This window comes from Bufo gargarizans, chromosome 5, assembly GCF_014858855.1.
Source record: "Bufo gargarizans isolate SCDJY-AF-19 chromosome 5, ASM1485885v1, whole genome shotgun sequence".
NCBI lineage: Eukaryota > Metazoa > Chordata > Amphibia > Anura > Bufonidae > Bufo > Bufo gargarizans.
In genome coordinates this window covers 400,823,162-400,843,592 of record NC_058084.1, presented here as the reverse complement: position 1 = coordinate 400,843,592, position 20,431 = coordinate 400,823,162, and the positions used below count along the sequence as shown (strand labels likewise).

The window sequence follows — 20,431 nt, the reverse complement described above, 5'->3', positions numbered from 1 at the left end:
CTGCTGATGAAGGTAAGTATTAGTGTTTTGTTTTTGTTTGTTTTTTGGGGGGGAGCTGGCACTATAGGGGCATCTGGCATTTCTTACAGCCCCATTTTTTTGGAGGTGGCTCTCTGGAGGCATTTATTTCTTGCCCTTTTGGGGGGTACTATGGGGACATTTCTTACTGGCACATTATGGGGGGGCACCATGGGGGAGAGGAGCACTATGGGGGCATCTGGGGGGCTCTAAAGGGGCATTATTTGGGGGCACTATGGGTAAGTGGGGGCTCTAAAGGGGCCTTTTTTATTGGCACATTATGGGGGGCACTATAGGGGAGAGCGGCACTATGGGGCATTATTTGGGGGTGCTATGGGAGAGTGGAGCACTATTGGGGCATGTGGTGGCACTAAGAAGGGGCATTTTTTACTGGCACATTATGGGGGAGAGGAGCACTATAGGGGCATCTGCTGGGGGCACTAAGAAGGGGCATTTTTTATTCTGGCATATTATGGGGGACACTATGGGGAAGGGGGAAGGAGCACTATGAGGGCATTTACTTGGGCACTATATAGGGTATTTTATACTGGCATACATTATGGGGACTTTTGCTTAACTGCGGGCACTAAACGGGGGTATTTCATGTACTGTCATATTATAAGGAGAATTATTACTACTAGGGGGTATTATGGGAAGCTTTACTATTACCGGGGGGCTATGAGGAACATGATTACTAGTATGGGCACTATAGGGGCATTATTACTACTAAGTGTGCTCTGGCAGAGAATTATTTCCATTGATGGTATTTTGGGGAGGACTGTTACTTTGGGGGGTACCATGGCACATTATCTTTATGTGTGCCAATAATTGTTGAAGAGGGCACTATCTGTGTGGTAGTAGTACTCCAGGGGGACTGTTTCTGCAGTATAGTATTGGATGTGGCAGGAAAGGGTGTTCAGAAGATGTGAAGATGATGGAAATGTGGGAAAGTAATGTCTGTTTGTCAATCTCTACAGAGACGGGAGATGGCTGAAAAATCATCATAATGGTCTGGTCTGAATGGAGGAGATGAGGAAAGAGAACGTCTACAACAAAGGTGACATCACTGGATGTAAGAGATATGGGGTGCTATGTAGGAGAGGAGATGCTCCGGCTCCTCCCCCTGCCATTTGCAGAAGGAGGATTCAGAGCTGGGTGAGGACAGCCAAGAAGGGGAGCAGGCCACGGGCGGGTGGCAGATGGTGGGGGGAACCACAGGCCTTGAGCAGGATCTGGGGAGGGAGGAGAGCGGAGGAGCTTCCTGGCTGTAGCCTGCTTTTGTTTATTGTATACTGTGAAGCAGGCAGTGCAGCCAGGACAGGCCCTCCCCTCTCTGTATGATGTGTAGGGACAGGCCTCAACAATAGAATTTCAGCTGTACAGTGTTTGTTGGGAGTGGCCTATTATATGTAGGAGGGGCTTTTAGAAATGGGCGGCGGTGCACGCGCTGCATTTTTCAACTCCTACAGGGCTTTTAGAAATGGCCAGGCAAAGGAATAGGTGCAGCACGTGATATGTGTGCTGCATTTTTAAATAAAAAGGAGGCTTTGAAAAATGGGCCGGCAAAAGAATTGGCACAGTGCGCTACACGTGCCACATTTTTTGCCTTTCAGAACCCCCCTGCATAGCAGCCAACAAATGTGCGGGGAGGAGGCTCAAGCATCGCAATGCTCGAGCCGAACTAGTGTTCGGCCGAGCATGATCGCCCAACACTAAACCCTAAGCCAGCATGGGTTTACTAAGGACTGAAGTTGTCAGATTAATCTCATTTGTTTTTATGATGAGGTGAGTAGAAGCGTGATTAATAGCACTCTTTCTATTTCTGCAGATGACTTCAAGCTATTTAGTACTGTGCAGGATATTGTCATGTATTAAATGACTTATGAATTTACTGGACAGGGATGTCATACTGCCACTTTACAAAGCTTTTGTATGGCCTCATCTGGAATAAGCAGTTCACTTCTGTGGGCCAGTTCATAGATAGGATGCCCTGGAGCTGGAAAAAAGTACAAAGAAGAACAACTATTCTGATAAAGAGCCTGGAGGGTCTTAATTATGAGGATAGACTAAAATAAAAAAAATTATTTAGTCTTGACAAGTCTAAGGGGAGACACAATTAATTTGTACAAATATATAAATGGCCCATTTAAACGGTATGGTAAAAAGGTGTTCCATGTAATGTCCCTTCAAAAAATAAAGGGGCACTGCCTCCGACTGGAGAAGACAAACTTCAGTCTCCAGAGGTGACAATGCTTCTTTACAATAAGTGAACTGTGAATCTGTGGAATAGTCTACCTCCGAACGTGGTCACAGGCAGAATAAGGAACAGTGGACAGTTTAAAAAAAGGCTTAGATGATTCCATAGAGCTAAATAACATTAATGTTTGTGTAAATGTGTAGAAGTCTGGTTCCCCCCTTCCCTTAATTCCCATCACTTGGTTGAACTTGATTGACTTGTGTTATTTTTTATGCATACTATGTAACTATTTAACTTTATTATCACACATGCATTTCATTTAATTGTTTAGGCCAGATTTTTTCCAAGTAACACATTTAAACTCTGCATCCATGCAGTCTTGCTGCTCCTATGGAAGACCTATGAATACTGTGTACTGTACACTTCTATTTGTGTGGGAACAATATTGCAGTGCTGTAAAGATATACATTCTTTCTCAACATTATTATTATAACAAAGCAGATGTGAATCCACTGTCACTGGGAACTAACAGGCCACTACCTCTTCAAGTAGTCTCTGTTCAAGTGACTGCTGAACCATGAGGGTGAAGAGGCACAGTGGAGCATAGAGAAATCAAAAAAGTGGGGAGCAAAAGCATACCCAGGGAAAGGACGAGATCAGGGACGGCAGAGTATGAGCCGTCAGATAACCAATCTGAGGTCAGGGTTGACAGCACAGGGTCAGTACAGATATCAGGCAAGAGTCAGGAGAGGCAGTAAAGGGTCAAATTCCAAAGGTCAGGCAGAAGTCGGCACACGGAACAGGCAAACAATGTGGAACCTTCACTGGAAACTAGTGAACTAGAACCTATTGCTCAGGCACCTTCCACAGAGGAAGGTGACTTAAATACCCTAAGGTAGCCAGCTATATGCTGGAAAGAAAGATTGTGCTAATGGCCCTTAAAAAGCTGACTGGAATGCACGCACAAGCCTTCAGTTAGGAGGTACAGAGTTACTCCAGCGACTGGGACCGACGTGCAGGGAGAGGGAGATGCCGGTGGGACACACAAGACCACAGGAGGCCAGAAAAGGCGTAGACGGTGAGCAAGGCAGTAGCTTTGTGCATCAGCAGAAGAGGAGTGTCGGTGGACAGAGACCGCCGCAATAATGTTTATATTGTTTCAAGTCATCTAAAATGAAACATATAGCAACTTTTAAAGTCGTTTTAATTGAAAATTATTTAAAATACAACCAAGATGGAGCTTACCAAAGTTTTGCAATATGGCTTGGTACCCACATGATAGTTCTATATATAATGGAGTGTTGGTAGGATCTTTCAAACTTCAGAAGTAAAGTCCAGCATCAGCATTTCCAAGGTTTATTTCTTAAAGTGTGTCATTCAGATTTTTTTTTTTGTAATGTGTAGGGGCAGGCCCGTCTAATTCATCATTTTCTATGCCTGTTTTAGGCATAGAAAATGGTCTAAATGTAAGCCAGCAAGGAAACTGTCTTAACCTTTAGGCTGAGTTCACACGGGCGAGATTTCCACGCGGGTGCAATGCGGGAGGTAAACGCATTGCACCCACACTGAATCTGGACCCATTCATTTCTATGGGGCTATGCACATGAGCTGTGATTTTCACGCATCACTTATGCGTTGCGTGAAAATCGCAGCATGCTCCTCTTTGTGCGTTTTTCACGTAACACAGGCCCCAAAGAAATGAATGTGGTTGCGTGAAAATCACAAGCATCCGCAAGCAAGTGCGGATGCAGTGCGATTTCCACGCATGGTTGCTAGGTGACAGTCTATTCACTGTATTATTTTCCTTATAACATGGTTATAAGGGAAAATAATAGCATTCTGGATACAGAATGCTTAGTAGGTGATCAATTGAGGGTTAAAAAAATAAATAAAAATTAACTCACCTTCTCCTCTTGATCGCGTAGTTCCCGGTCTCTTCTTTACTTCTTTAATGATGAACTACCGGCTAAAGGACCTGTGGTGAGGTCAGATCACATGCTTCAATCACATGGTCCGTCACCACAGGTCCTTTAGCCGGTAGTTCATCATTAAAGAAGTAAAGAAGAGACCGGGAACTACTCGATCAAGAGTAGTTAGGTGAGTTAATTTTTAAATAATTTTTAACCCTCAATTGATCACCTACTAAGCATTCTGTATTCAGAATGCTATTATTTTCCCTTATAACCATGTTATAAGGGAAAATAATAACATCTACACAACACCGAACCCAAACCTGAACTTCTGTGAAGTTCGGGTCTGGGTACCACACTCGTTTTTTTTTTCACGCGCGTGCAAAACACATTGCACCAGCGCGATAAAAACTGAACATCGGAACGCAATTGCAGTCAAAACTGACTGCAATTGCGTACCTAATTGCACGGGTTTGCCGCAATACACCGGGATGCATCCAGGACCTAATGCGGACACGCCCGTGTGAACCCAGCCTTAGACTGGAGCTAGATACTTATAAGCTATGTGGGCGCCTGCACCTCTTCATAACTTCGGCAGATCCACTGCCAGCTATAGGGGTTATTAAGAACGGCGTCTAAAACACCGGTCTTAATAAATGACCTCCACAGTTTATAAGGCTGAAATAAGACATAAGTCCATCCAGTTCAGCCTGTTAGCCTGCAAGTTGATCCAAAGGAAGGCATATAACCCCATGAGGTGGACACCAATTTTCCTAATTTTTGCTTAACACTGACTGTGTTATGTAAACAGTAGACATGGAGTGTTGCTAAGGGTCAAAATGGGTCACTTTACAGGCTAATTTAAGTATATTACAAAAATGGTCAGTATCCCTCCCCCTACACATTACAAATATATAGAATGACAGTTACATATTAATTATAGCATAAGGTACTGTAACAGCAAAGTATGGAAAAAACAGACTTAAACCAGTCGCGTTGCCATGTTATCACTAGAGGGTGCAGAATAGTGAATTAAACAATGTACTAGCATCTATGCCAACATTTTACATACAACCAATTGAAAAATATACATCAAATCATTTTTAAAATTGAGACAGTCGGAAATCTTTTGTCCAATTTCCAAATCCAGCATCCTGTAATGTAATTTCTTATACCAGTTTCTTTCTCTTATGGGTTTAGTAACCTATTCAAAGCCGAACAAAACGTTTTTTATCTTCTATTCAGCTATTATGGGCAATATGGGCAAATCCACTGGTGTTATGTGCCTATTCTTCATCTTTTTATCTCTCCTGTTTTCTGATATGTACAGTAAAAGGACGGACAACATTTTGATTGATTCGAGCAAGACGAATCCCAAAACTCAGATTCAATGGAACTCAAGATTGTTGGGAAATTCTTACAAATTTGATTAGTTTAAAATCTTTTACTCATCCCTGCTAGTGATAAAACACTTCAATTGGTTCTCTTTCCCGATAAAACTACTCCCAGAAATATACTGACCGACAGATGTGTAACCTTTTCTATATCCTACAGCCATTATATAAACAAATTTCCGTAAGAACATCATTCAAAACTATTTATCAGTATTAAATTAGGGTGCAACACTAGCAGAAATACAAAAATCAGGGTGCATAAACGTAAACACCCTTTTGGCAAAACTTGGCTTTCTCAGAAAACTTTCTAGATTGTCTGTCAGCATGATCAACCATAATTAACCAGGCATAAAGCTTGGTAGGGTTCATCATGCTGATTAAAACAATACCTTTCTTGTGTCTGTATGTTAAACAGGTACAGAGATATCTGTGTTTTTATTTATATGTAAATGAGCACATTAGAGCACTGCTTTTGTAACACCCCTGTACTGTGCACACCTCCCCCTCCCCTTGATTGACAGGGCTAGACATCAGCATGCTGAGGGCAGAGATGTGTCCTAGAGCTGTGTTCTAGCCTGTACACATCATATACTTTAGCCTTACCATGTTGAGAATAGCGGTTTTGTATGCTTAGAAAATACATATTATGGGTTTATTCACAGACACAATGTATGATTATAAAGACACCAGTAATAAATATTATCTTTCTAAGTATAGAAAATCACTCTTCTTAATATGATAAGGCTATAGCTTGGAGGTAGGTGGTTTTCCTTGTGTGTAGGTGTACCAGGAGAGGCTTCTAGATCTTTTCCTCCAGTTTTTTTTTCTCTCTCAATTAAATGGGTATTCCAGTTAGATTTGGTTATCTCCTATCCTTTGGATAGGGATAACTATTAGATCGGTGGGGGTCCTAGTGCTGGGACTCCCACCAGACACGATAATGGGCACTCCATACCCCCCTGCAGCCCTCTGAAATGAATGTAGCAGCCATAAATAGCTGAGCGCTGTACTTGGCTATCTCCAGAACTCCCATAGAAATGAATGGAGCAGCCACACGCATGTGCGACCAGCTGCTTCCTTCATTTCAGAGGGGCTGCAGGGGGTACAAAGCCCCGCTTACTTGTGATCAGTTGGGATCCCAGTGCTAGGACCCCCACTGATCTAATAGTTATCCCCTTCCTGTGGATAGAGGATAACTTAATCTAACCAGAATACTCTTTTTACCCATAATAAAAGGTTATAGCCTTACTATATTGAGAATAGAGGTTGTCTATACTCTTGTCTATAAGCTTATACATATTACTAGTGTCTTAATAATCATATAATGTACCTCTGAATAAACCAGCAATATGTATTAGCTTTGTAAATATAGAAAATCTATATTTTCAATACAGCAAGGCTGTGGCCTTTTATTATGGGTTAAATGGGGGAGAGAAAAAATAACTGAAGCAAAAAATGTTCTCCTTGGACATCTACTGTACATGCAATACGGACCACTTACCTCTTATCCCCTTATCATATTGAGAAGAGTGGTTTTGTAATACATTGAAAGCTAATACATATTACCGGTGTCTGTATAATCATACATTGTGCCTCTGTGTAGGATTGCTGAACACATATTCAACATAGAAACTAAGCTTATCAATGCTTGTAGTGCAGCTAAGCACTTTGTTGACCTCCACAATGGCTGTTTGAAATATTTAGTCTTCAAAAACATTAGTATTTTTGGCTTTGAATGGGTTAATCAACCCATCAGAAGAGGAAACTGGTGTGAGACTACTCTATAGAGAAGCATACTTGATTTGATATTTGAACACAATTGTTTTTGAATACCATACCAAACTCCCAACTGCACCTGCAGGGTAGAACATAAGCTCCTGGTATCAGTGGATATCATTAAAGTACTATTTTGTTACTGTTTTGGTCTTTTCAGCATTTTGTAGCCAATAGTGACTGAGCAGAGTGCTGTTTTTGATGTACGGAGTGGTGCCACTGGCAAGGGCACACTCCAATTGGCTGTTTTAATCACCAACCACCCTCTTTTTTCCTATCAAGTGAACCAAGAAGCTTACCAAAGAACAAGCTACTAAGAAGTACATGCAGGTAATAGGTGAGCAGATGATTATAGTACTTTTATGATATCCACAGTTGACAGTCAGGAGCTTATGTTCTGCCCAGTTGGGAGTTGTATATTACACCGAGTTTGGGATTGTATGGAATAGACATTCACTAGGTGTTGGGCTGAGTTGGTCAATGTTGGTAGTCAGCGCAGAACCATTCTTGTTTTTAGTGTGTATATATATAATAAAGAGTAGTAGGCAGCACTCCGGTATGAAAAAGAAAAAGTGGACTTCTTTATTCACCTATGCAACGTTTCAGCTCGTCTCAATGGAGCCTTTGTCACAAAGCCTGACAAAGCCTCCATTGAGACAAGGCTAAAACGTTGCATGGGTAAATAAAGAAGTCCACTTTTTCTTTTTCATACCGGAGTGCTGCCTACTACTCTTTATTTTATTGCTTGGGGATCCTAGTCCAGGATTCATATAGGATTTGCACCTAGGATCTTGAAGAGTGTGTCTGTTTGCTTTAATATATAGGCCATAGGAAGGCCATTCAAGAGGTGTATCTCACCCAGAGAAAGCTGGGTAAGAACAAGAAAGCCTGGGAAAATAGGGTTTTTCCATTGTCAAAAACTCACTGAAAAAAGTGGCCTAAACGGGTGAAAATGCTCCAAACCCATACACTGTAGCGTGTCTATAATCGGGGGAGCAATTCCTCTGCATGCGGTCCGCAGACAACGGCAATTCCTCAGCGTACAATGGAGGATGCCGGGGCGGACCGCATGCACCACAAGAACATCTTACACAAAATGATACATTGTGCAGATGAAAAAATATATATACACAAATCACTGCAAAAAATGCATCAAAATGATACACAACTGACAATACTAGTTAATGCCTCAAGCCGATGTTAAAAGTTGAGAACTTTGCCAATATCTTCCAGTCAGGAACATATCGGAGCCCCTCATGCACCACGTCACGGTGTCTCAGCGCGCATGGGGTCCTACCACTAAACTGCCTGTGGTGTGTGAACAGGGTCTGAACAGTGCAATTAACTCACAGCCAGGCTCTCACATGCCTCCATAGTGGTATCACAAGTGCACTGTGAGGTAGGATAAAGCTGTGAGCCGAACCCACAACAGACCATGTGACACAGAAGCTACCAGGTGCAAAAGAACTGTTACCAGCAAAATGAAGTGGCACATTCCATACACATAAGGACAAAAACTCACTGAAAAAAGTGGCTTAAACGGGTGAAAATGCTCCAAACCCATACACTATGGCGTGTCTATAATCCTTATGTGTATGGAATGTGCCACTTTATTTTGTTGGTAACATTCTTTTGCACCTGGTAGCGTCTATGTCACCTGGTCTGTTGTGGGTGCGGCTCACAGCTTTATTTTACCTCACAGTGCATTTGTGATACCACTATGGAGGCATGTGAGAGTCTGGCTGTGAGTTAATTGCACTGTTCAGACCCTGTTCACACACCACGGGCAGTTTAGTGGTAGGACCCCATGCGCGCTGAGACACCGTGACGTGGTGCATGAGGGGCTCTGATATGTTCCTGACTGGAACATATTGGCAAAGTTCTCAGCTTTTAACATCGGCCTGAGGAATTGGCTAGTATTGTCAGTTGTGTATCATTTTGGTGCATTTTTTGCAGTGAATTGTGTTTTTCCATTGTCTGCAGCAGCTAGCCTGGTAATAAGGTTAATTAGCAGCCAGCTGAGGAGCCTGAATAAATCTAGGCCGCATTCAGGGCTCTCCCAGTCTGGAAAGGAGCAGGCTGTGTCAAGGCCTGTGGGAGTCGGGACCCTCTAACCCTGTGTGGGGGTAAGCACTGTGATGTGTTTTAGGGAGCTTAAAAATAGAAGCATCGTTTGGACTTCAACCTGGTGTCCGTAGCGAAGTCTGTGAGAATGACCCCCAGATAAGAGACAATCCTTTACAATATATATATACAGTACAGACCAAAAGTTTGGACACACCTTCTCATTCAAAGAGTTTTCTTTATTTTCATGACTATGAAAATTGTAGATTCAGACTGAAGGCATCAAAACTATGAATTAACACATGTGTAATTATATACATAACAAAAAAGTGTGAAACAACTGAAAATATGTCAAATTCTAGGTTCTTCAAAGTATCCACTTTTTGCTTTGATTACTGCTTTGCACACTCTTGGCATTCTCTTGATGAGCTTCAAGAGGTAGTCACCTGAAATGGTCTTCCAACAGTCTTGCTTTTTTCTTGCCATAATACAAATTCTAACAGTCTATTCAGTAGGACTATCAGCTGTGTATCCACCTGACTTCTCCACAACGCAACTGATGGTCCCAACCCCATTTATAAGTCAAGAAATCCCACTTATTAAACCTGACAGGGCACACCTGTGAAGCGAAAACCATTTCAGGTGACTACCTCTTGAAGCTCATCAAAAGAATGCCAAGAGTGTGCAAAGCAGTAATCAAAGCAAAAGGTGGCTACTTTGAAGAACCTAGAATATGACATTTTCAGTTGTTTCACACTTTTTTGTTATGTATATAATTCCACATGTGTTATTTCATAGTTTTCATGCCTTCAGTGTGAATTTACAATTTTCATAGTCATGAAAATAAAGAAAACTCTTTGAATGAGAAGGTGTGTCCAAACTTTTGGTCTGTACTGTATATTAGATTGTATGTAAAATAATGGTGTGAAGTGTCAGTTCCCCACAGATCTGATAATGGTTGTCAATCCTGAGGATTGACCATCAATATTGTGAACTCAGAAAACCCCATTAACTTCACAGGTCTAGATGCAGATATTGATCTCCCACGTATTTTAAAACGGTGTAAACAGTTCCAATGGTCTTAATATTACAGTTTTTTATGAATAAATCAATAAAGGATCATAACATTGCTGTATTATCATGATGACGACAAGATTAAAATTAGCATTCCGTTCTTCAAGTAGACCCAATGTAAACTTTGACGATTAAAGGAGTTATCCCACACCTACAGACGTGGACAAAATTGTTGGTACCCTTTGGTCAATGAAAGAAAAAGTCACAATGGTCACAGAAATAACTTTAATCTGACAAAAGTAATAATAAATTAAAATTCTATAAATGTTAACCAATGAAAGTCAGACATTGTTTTTCAACCATGCTTCAACAGAATTATGTAAAAAAATAAACTCATGAAACAGGCATGGACAAAAATGATGGTACCCCTAACTTAATATTTTGTTGCGCAACCTTTTGAGGCAATCACTGCAATCAAACGCTTCCTGTAACTGTCAATGAGACATCTGCACCTCTCAGCAGGTATTTTGGCCCACTCCTCATGAGCAAACTGCTCCAGTTGTGTCCGGTTTGAAGGGTGCCTTTTCCAGACTGCATGTTTCAGCTCCTTCCAAAGATGCTCAATAGGATTGAGGTCAGGGCTCATAGAAGGCCACTTTAGAATAGTCCAATTTTTTCCTCTTAGCCATTCTTGGGTGTTTTTAGCGGTGTGTTTTGGGTCATTGTCCTGTTGCAAGACCCATGACCTGCGACTGAGACCAAGCTTTCTGACACTGGCTAGTACATTTCTCTCTAGAATTCCTTGATAGTCTTGAGATTTCATTGTACCCTGCACAGATTCAAGACACCCTGTGCCAGACGCAGCAAAGCAGCCCCAGAACATAACAGAGCCTCCTCCATGTTTCACAGTAGGGACAGTGTTCTTTTCTTGATATGCTTCATTTTTTCGTCTGTGAACATACAGCTGATGTGCCTTGGCAAAAACTTCGATTTTTGTCTCATCTGTCCACAGGACATTCTCCCAGAAGCTTTGTGGCTTGTCAACATGTAGTTTGGCATATTCCAGTCTTGCTTTTTTATGATTCGTTTTCAACAATGGTGTCCTCCTTGGTCGTCTCCCATGTAGTCCACTTTGGCTCAAACAACGACGGATGGTGCGATCTGACACTGATGTTCCTTGAGCATGAAGTTCACCTTGAATCTCTTTAGAAGTCTTTCTAGGCTCTTTTGTTACCATTCGGATTATCCGTCTCTTAGATTTGTCATCAATTTTCCTCCTGCGGCCACGTCCAGGGAGGTTGGCTACAGTCCCATGGATCTTAAACTTATGAATAATATGTGCAACTGTACTCACAGGAACATCTAGTTGCTTGGAGATGGTCTTATAGCCTTTACCTTTAACATGCTTGTCTATAATTTTCTTTCTGATCTCTTGAGACAGCTCTTTCCTTTGCTTCCTCTGGTCCATGTCGAGTGTGGTACACACCATATCACCAAACAACACAGTGATTACCTGGAGCCATATATATAGGCCCAATGGCTGATTACAAGGTTGTAGACACCTGTGATGCTAATTAGTGGACACACCTTGAATTAACATGTCCCTTTGGTCACATTATGTTCTGTGTTTTCTAGGGGTACCATCATTTTTGTCCATGCCTGTTTCATGAGTTTATTTTTTTACATAATTCTGTTGAAGCATGGTTGAAAAACAATGTCTGACTTTCATTGGTTAACATTTATAGAATTTTAATTTATTATTACTTTTGTCAGATTAAAGTTATTTCTGTGACCATTGTGACTTTTTCTTTCATTGACCAAAGGGTACCAACAATTTTGTCCACGTCTGTATGTCATATTGCTGGGGGTCCAACTGTTGGGACCCTCAGCAATCCTCAGAAGAAGAAGTCCTTGAGTCGTCTTGAATGGAGTGGTAGTGCATGTCAGTCCACTACTCCATTAATGTATATGGGAGTGACGTAGACAGTGCTCCATCAGTCCCATAGAAATGAATGGAGAGCTGTACCAACTTGTGCACTATCACTCTATTCAGATAAGGGATTCAAGAACATCTAATTTTCAGGATCACTAGAAGTTACAGTGTTTAGACCCTCAGCAATCCAACATTTTATCACCAAATGCTGTGAATATGTAATTTAAAAAATTGGGGAAAAAACACTTTAAATATTATAAACGAGTCCTTTTTTGCTGTTGTGCAGGATCCACTTCTTGCTCTTGTTGAATTTCATGTATGAGCTGATCTTTTGGAAGGTTATGAGATCTGAAAAACAAATTACTTTGCTGACCATTAAAGGATAACTGTCATATTTTCACTCAAAATTCAATTTTGATATATGTTGTTGCTGCTGTGGTGATAATCCATAATCACTAATTATTGTGTTCACATACTACTTGTTTAGTAAGATTCCTTCCACAGCCACTGCTCCTCACAAGACTTCTTTTTGACTATCTTCACAAGATGGCCTCTGATCCCCTTACCCTGAGGCTAAGACCTCCCTCCCTAACTACTCAGAATTCATTCGGCTCATCTCGGGAACACTCAGCCTCACCCCAACCAATCGGCTTTCTCCAGACTTAAACATGCCCTCTTCCTCCTGAGTAGTTGATCGCGAATATTCCACTCGCAAATTTTTATTGCGAATATCGGAACTATCCCGGCCCGACGGGAGCGTGCACACAGCGTTCAGGACTGCCCACTACTACGTCCTCCGTATTCTGTATATAGAAGATAGGAGACGGAGGACACCTAGCAACTCAATTTTAGCCGAACCACTGAAATACCTAGGAGAGGAAAGAACAGGCTGCAATTACTAGGTAATGCAATACCTATACAAAAGTATTAACTAGGGAGCTATGGTAAACTTAGTAAGACCAATCCAATTACATTAAAAAAAAATATGACAGTTACCCTTTAAGTTGTAATGGGTTTTCAGGGGAGAATAAAAGAAATCAATTCTTGTCAAAATGCAAAAATAATGAGGGCTTCAAAATACTTTCCTTCCCAAATCCTCAATGTTCCCCTGCTACTGCTGTTTGGGTTCCTTCCTGCCCCATCAGTTTACATGTTTGCATGATGATCGTCCGATGAGTAGGTCAATAAATCACAGTGCAACGCAGTGATGTATCAACCATAGTGAATGGATGTCCAACTCAATGACATGCCATATGGACATCTATGAAAAACACCATCAGATGTGACAGGAGACCCAAGCTGTAACAGCAAGAATCATGAGTAATTTGAAAGGTAACTATATTAACCATTTTAATAATTAGGATAGAATGAAATGCTTTTATTTATATATAAATTTTACATATATTTAAGTAAATGAATCACTAATTTAAAAAAAGTCTTCATGTTGAACATGCTTAAATGAATTATCCTACAAAAACTATTAATGCAATATACATGCTATAAATACAGTGGATATAAAAAGTCTACACACCCCTGTTAAAATGTCAGGTTTCTGTGATGTAAAAAAATTAGACAAAGATAAATCATTTCAGAACATTTTCCACCTTTAATGTGACCTATAAACTGCACCAATGAATTGAAAAACAAACTGAAATCTTTTAGGTAGATGATAATAATATGGCTGCCTAAGTGTGCACACCCTTAAACTAATACTTTGTTAAAGCACCTTTTGATTATATTGCAGCACTCAGTCTTTTTGGGTATGGGTCTATCAGCATGGCACATTTTGACTTGGCAAGATTTGCCCACTCTACTTTGCAAAAACACTCCAAATCTGTCAGAATGCGAGGGCATCTCCTGTACACAGCCCTCTTCAGATCACACCACAGATTTTCAATCGGATTTAGGTCTGGGCTCTGGCTGGGCCATTCCAAAACTTCAATCTTCTTCTGGTGAAGCTATTCCTTTGTTGATTTGGATGTATGCTTTGGGTCGTTGTCATGCTGAAAGATAAAGTTCCTCTTCATGTTCAGCTTTCTAGCAGAAGCCTGAAGGTTTTGTGCTTATATTGACTGGTATTTGGAACTGTTCATAATTCCCTCTAGCTTAACTAAGGCCCCAGTTCCAGCTGAATAAAAACAGCCCCAAAGCATGATGCTGCCACCACCACGCTTCACTGTGGGTATGGTGTTCCTTTGGTGATGTGCAGTGTTGTTTTTGCGCCAAACATATATTTTGGAACTATGGCCAAAAAGTTCAACTTTGGTTTCATCAGACCATAACACCTTTTCCCACATGCTTTTGCGAGACGTCAGATGTTTTTTTTTGCAAAATGTAGCCTGACTTGGATGTTTTTCTTCGTAAGAAAAGGCTTTCGTCTTGCCACTCTACCCCATAGCCCAGACATATGAAGAATACGGGAGATTGTTGTCACATGTACCACACAGCCAGTACTTGCCAGATATTCCTGCAGCTCCTTTAATGTTGCTGTAGGCCTGTTGGTAGCCTCCACGACCAGTTTTCTTCTCGTCTTTTCATCAATTTTGGAGGGACGTCCAGTTCTTGGTAATGTCACTGTCGTGCCATATTTTCTCCAGTTGATGTGTTCCACTGTGTTCCATGGTATATCTAATGCCTTGGAAATTCTTTTGTACCCTTCTCCTGACTGATACCTTTTAACAATGAGAGCCCTCTGATGCTTTGGAAGCTCTCTGTGGACCATGGCTTTTGCTGTGGGATGCGACTAAGGAAATTTCAGGAAAGACCAACTAGAGCAGCTGAACTTTATTTGGGGTTAATCAGAGGCACTTTAAATGATGGCAGGTGTATGCTGACTCCTATTTAACCACCTCCCGACCGCCTAACGCACTGGATGCGTCCGGAAGGTGGTTGATTTACTCCTCCTGGACGCATCCGTGCGTCATCTTGCGAGACGCAAGATTTCGGTCAGAACCGGCCCGCGCATGCGCATCGCGGGCTGGCAAAAGTAAAAGCAGTATTTCGTCAGCAACCTGCCAGCCAATGATCGCGGCTGGCAGGTTGCTGATTTTTTAAAAATCCAATCAGAAGCCATATAGCAGATCATATTAGTAAATATGATCTGTTATATGGCTGCCCTGCTCCTCTGCTGGTCCTTTTCGTCGGTTGGATCCAGCAGAGGAGCAGGCTTCACAGTGAGTACACCAAACACTACACTTTAGCCCCAGATCACCCCCCTGCACGCCAATTAACCCTTTGATCACCCCTTTGATCGCCCCTGTCAATCACTAGCGAAAGGAAAAAAGTGATCAGTGTAAACTGTCACTTTTTTTTTTCACTGGTATTGACTGTTAGGTTTTAGGATAGTTTAGGCCCCTTGGTTAGGTAGTTTAGGGATCAGTTAGCGCCCAGCCCACCGCACCGCAGTCCCTTATTCGCTGATTAGCGTATCGCTAATCAGCATTTGTACTTTTATAGTATCTGGAAGTGATCAAAACTGATCACGGTCAGATCTATAATAGTATTAGTGTCACTTTAGTTCGCCCTCCACCCAAAACGCAGTGTTTGCCCGATCAGGCCTGATCGGTCGCCCACACGTGCGTTCACCCACGCCCGCCCCACCGCAGTGACAAAAAATGTATTTTTTTTTATCACTGCCCATTCACTTTACACGCGCTGCGGCGATAAAACAATCAGTTTTGATATTTTTTATCAACCGCAGCGGCCTCCGCTACTTCGCTAGCCTCCCCTTTGTAAGACAGGCTTGCTTTTTTTCTTGGGTAGTCTCAGGGAATACCCCTAAATTTAGTTGCCCAAATGTCAAACAGGGGGTATTCTTCTGAAGAGGCCTACAGGCTTCTGACCCAGTCGGATGAGGAATGGGAACCCTCATCTGATGAATCTAGCGGGTCAGAATACGAACCTGTAGAAAGCAGTGGCTCTCTGACCCAAAGTTCGGACGAGGAGGCTGAGGTCCCTGATAGCACCAGGCGTACCCGGCCCCATGTCGCTAGACCACAGGTTGCGCAGGATCCGCTTCAAGAGCAGCAGAGTGGGGCTGGTGCTGTCGGATTACGTGGTGAGGCATACACCAGCAGCGCAGCCCTTACTGGACCTAGTACTGCCGCACAACCTGGTGAAGTGGCAAGCACCAGAAGGGCAGTTGAAGCTGGTATGGTGGCACGAGCAGTAGTGACCCCGTCGCAGCCACTGCAAAGACAGGCCCGTAGAGCCCCTAGAATCCCTGAGGTGCTGGCAAACCCTGATTGGCAGTCCCCAACTTCAGCCGCACCTGTAGTTCCCCCTTTCACCGCCCAGTCTGGAGTTCGGGTTGAGACAGCTCAGATCGGTTCGGCCCTGGGATTTTTTGAGCTGTTCTTGACTGCGGAGCTCTTAGACTTAGTCGTGGCCGAAACAAATCGGTATGCCACACAATTTATAACCGCCAACCCGGGAAGCTTTTATGCCCAGCCTTTCCGGTGGAAACCCGTCCAAGTTTCCGAAATTAAAACTTTTCTGGGCCTTCACCTCAACATGGGTCTAACTAAAAAGCATGAATTGCGGTCATATTGGTCCACGAACCCAATTAATCACATGCCCATGTTCTCTGCTGCCATGTCCAGGACACGATTTGAGACCATCCTGCGTTTCCTGATGTCTGTTAGTGACAACAGCACCTCTCGTCCCAGAGGCCACCCAGCTTTAGACGGGCTCCACAAAATTCGGCCCCTCATAGACCACTTCAACCAGAAATTTGCAGATTTGTATACCCCAGAGCAAAACATCTGCATAGACGAGTCCCTAATACATTTTACCGGGCGCCTTGGCTTCAAACAATACATCCCAAGCAAGCGCGCCCGGTATGGGGTCAAATTGTATAAGCTCTGTGAAAGGGGCACAGGCTATACCCACAAATTTCGTGTCTATGAGGGAAAAGATCAGACCCTGGAGCCGGTCGGTTGCCCTGACTACCTGGGGAGCAGTGGGAAGACAGTCTGGGACTTGGTGTCACCCTTATTCGGCAAGGGGTACCATCTTTATGTGGACAATTTCTACACAAGTGTGGCCCTCTTTAGGCATTTGTTTCTAGAACAGATTGGCGCCTGTGGCACCGCGCGAACTAGTTGCGCGGGCTTCCCCCAACGGCTCGTTACCACCCGTCTTGCAAGGGGGCAGAGGGCTGCATTGTGTAACGAAGAACTGCTCGCGGTGAAATGGAGAGACAAGCGTGACGTTTACATGCTCTCCTCCATTCACGCAGACACGACAATACAAATTGAGCGAGCAACCCGTGTCATTGAAAAGCCCCTCTCAGTCCACAACTATAACCTTCACATGGGAGGGGTGGACTTCAATGACCAGATGTTGTCTCCGTATTTAGTTTCCCGCAGAACCAGACGCTGGTATAAGAAGCTGTCTGTATATTTGATTCAATTGGCTCTGTATAATAGTTTTGTTCTCTACAGTAAGGCTGGGAGAACTGGATCCTTCCTCAAATTTCAGGAAGAGATCATCGAGAACCTCCTGTACCCAGGAGGTTCCGTGGCCCCATCCACCAGTGTAGTTAGCCGTCTACACGAGCCACATTTCCCCAATGTCGTTGCCAGTACCTCAACCTAACCGTCACCCCGAAAAAGATGTTGTGTCTGTAGCAGGAGTGGAATAAGGCGTGACACCCGCTATTTCTGTCCTGACCACCCTGCCCTATGCTTAGGGGAGTGTTTCCGGAAGTACCACACACAGGTACATCTAGCATAGGGATCACATCTCACCAGGACAGGCACACAGGGCTATTAGGGCCCATTCACATACAGCTGCTGCAAACCTCTCCTTTCACCTGGGAAAAAGTGCATAACGCACTTCGCCACATCTTTGGGCGATTTGCGCTTTGCACATTGACCCATGGGGAAGGAGAGGTTTGTTCTATAAAGGTAAAAAAAAAAAAAAAAAAACACCAGTAAGCAAAAAGGTTAATGTTTAGTTCAAAAAGTTAAAGTTTATATGTTCTGTTCCAACGTTAATAAAATTATTGCGTTGCGGCCTGTTTTTTTTTTGTTTTTTCTTTTGTTTTGTTTTTTACCTTCCAGGTGGACCAACTGATCGACCAGCTGCAGCACCGATGTGCATTCTGACAGAAGCATTGCGCTGCTGTCAGATTACACGCAAGTCGGTGTATGCGGCGCTGCAAGACGAGATTTCTACTCTGCAGTTAAAGATACGTTTGCCCAGGCATACGAGCTGAGGAGGAGGCGGCGTTCCTATGCTTTGGCAAACACTTTGCATATAAAAAAATATAAAAAATCCCGGCAATGATTTATTCATCCACATCGATTGATGTGAATGGAGAAATCTGGTTTGCCAGGGCATACGAGCTAAGTGGGTATGGATGTTGGGCGGAGCTCCTATGTCCTGGCAGACGCCTTTCCCCTCCTTTTTTTTTTTTGGCAGAGATTTTTTCATCCACATTGATCGATGCGAATGAAGAAATCTGTGCCGATCATTTTTTTCTTTCAGCCCAGAGGCTGAACGGAAAAAAAAATCTCATTACCTGTATGCTCAATATAAGGAGAATAGCAGAAACTCCTAATGCTGGCCATACATGTAATTATTGTGGAGACCCTCAAATGCCAGGGCAGTACAAACACCCCACAAATGACCCCATTTTGGAAAGAAGACACCCCAAGGTATTCGCTGAGGGGCATATTGAGTCCATGAAATATTAAAATTTTTGTCCCAAGTTAGCGGAAAGTGAGACTTTGTAAGAAAAAACTAAAAAAAAATCAATTTCCACTAACTTATGCCCCAAAAAAAACATTTCTATGAACTCGCCAGGCCCCTCATTGAATACCTTGGGGTGTCTTCTTTCCAAAGTTGGGTCACATGTGGGGTATTTATACTGCCCTGGCTTTTTAGGGTCCCTAAAGCGTGAGAAGAAGTCTGGGCTCCAAATGTCTACAAATGCCCTCCTAAAAGGAATTTGGGCACCTTTGCGCATCTAGGCTGCAAAAAAGTGTCACACATGTGGTATCGCCGTACTCAGGAGAAGTTGGGGAATGTGTTTTGGGGTGTCATTTTACATATACCCATGCTGGGTGAGATAAATATCTTGGTCAAATGCCAACTTTGTATAAAAAAATGGGAAAAGTTGTCTTTTGCCAAGATATTTCTCATCACCCAGCATGGGTATATGTAAAATGACACCCCAAAACACATTCCCCAACTTCTCCTGAGTACGGCGATACCAGATGTGTGACACTTTATTGCAGCCTAGGTGGGCAAAGGGGCACACATTCCAAAGAGCACCTTTCGGATTTCGCAGGCCATTTTTTACACATTTTAATTGCAAAGTACTTCTCACACATTAGGGCCCCTAGAATGCCAGGGCAGTATAACTACGCCACAAGTGACCCCATTTTGGAAAGAAAACACCCCAAGGTATTCCGTGAGGGGCATGGCAAGTTCCTAGAATTTTTTATTTTTTGTCGCAAGTTAGTGGAATATGAGACTTTGTAAGGAAAAAAATAAATAAAATAAAAAATCATCATTTTCCGCTAACTTGTGACAAAAAATAAAAAATTCTAGGAACTCGCCATGCCCCTCACGGAATACCTTGGGGTGTCTTCTTTCCAAAATGGGGTCACTTGTGGCGCAGTTATACTGCCCTGGCAATTTAGGGGCCCAAATGTGTGAGAAGTACTTTGCAATCAAAATGTGTAAAAGATGGCCTGCGAAATCCGAAAGGTGCACTTTGGAATATGTGCCCCTTTGCCCACCTTGGCTGCAAAAAAGTGTCACACATGTAGTATCGCCGTACTCAGGGGAAGTTGGGGAATGTGTTTTGGGGTGCCATTTTACATATACCCATGCTGGGTGAGATAAATATCTTGGTCAAATGCCAACTTTGTATAAAAAAAATGGAAAAGTTGTATTTTGCCAAGATATTTCTCTCACCCAGCATGGGTATATGTAAAATGACACCCAAAAACACATTCCCCAACCTCTCCTGAGTACGGAGATACCAGATGTGTGACACTTTATTGCAGCCTAGGTGGGCAAAGGGGCACACATTCCAAAGAGCACCTTTCGGATTTCGCAGGCCATTTTTTACACATTTTGATTGCAAAGTACTTCTCACACATTAGGGCCCCTA

General features: G+C 42.7%; 1 protein-coding gene across 2 annotated transcripts in view; it reads right to left on the bottom strand.

Moving 5' to 3' along the window:
- Nucleotides 1–12,216: 12,216 nt before the first annotated feature.
- The window catches only part of LOC122938612 (solute carrier family 22 member 13-like), a 65,184-nt gene continuing 56,969 nt past the window's right edge, over nt 12,217–20,431 (bottom strand). Inside the window, exon 10 of one of the 2 annotated variants that reach the window (XM_044294252.1) lies at nt 12,217–12,666. In XM_044294252.1, the coding sequence (XP_044150187.1) occupies nt 12,558–12,666 (109 nt within the window). In that variant the 3' untranslated portion in view covers nt 12,217–12,557. The remainder of the gene's footprint in view (nt 12,667–20,431) is intronic. The other variant, XM_044294253.1, reaches the window with a different exon arrangement.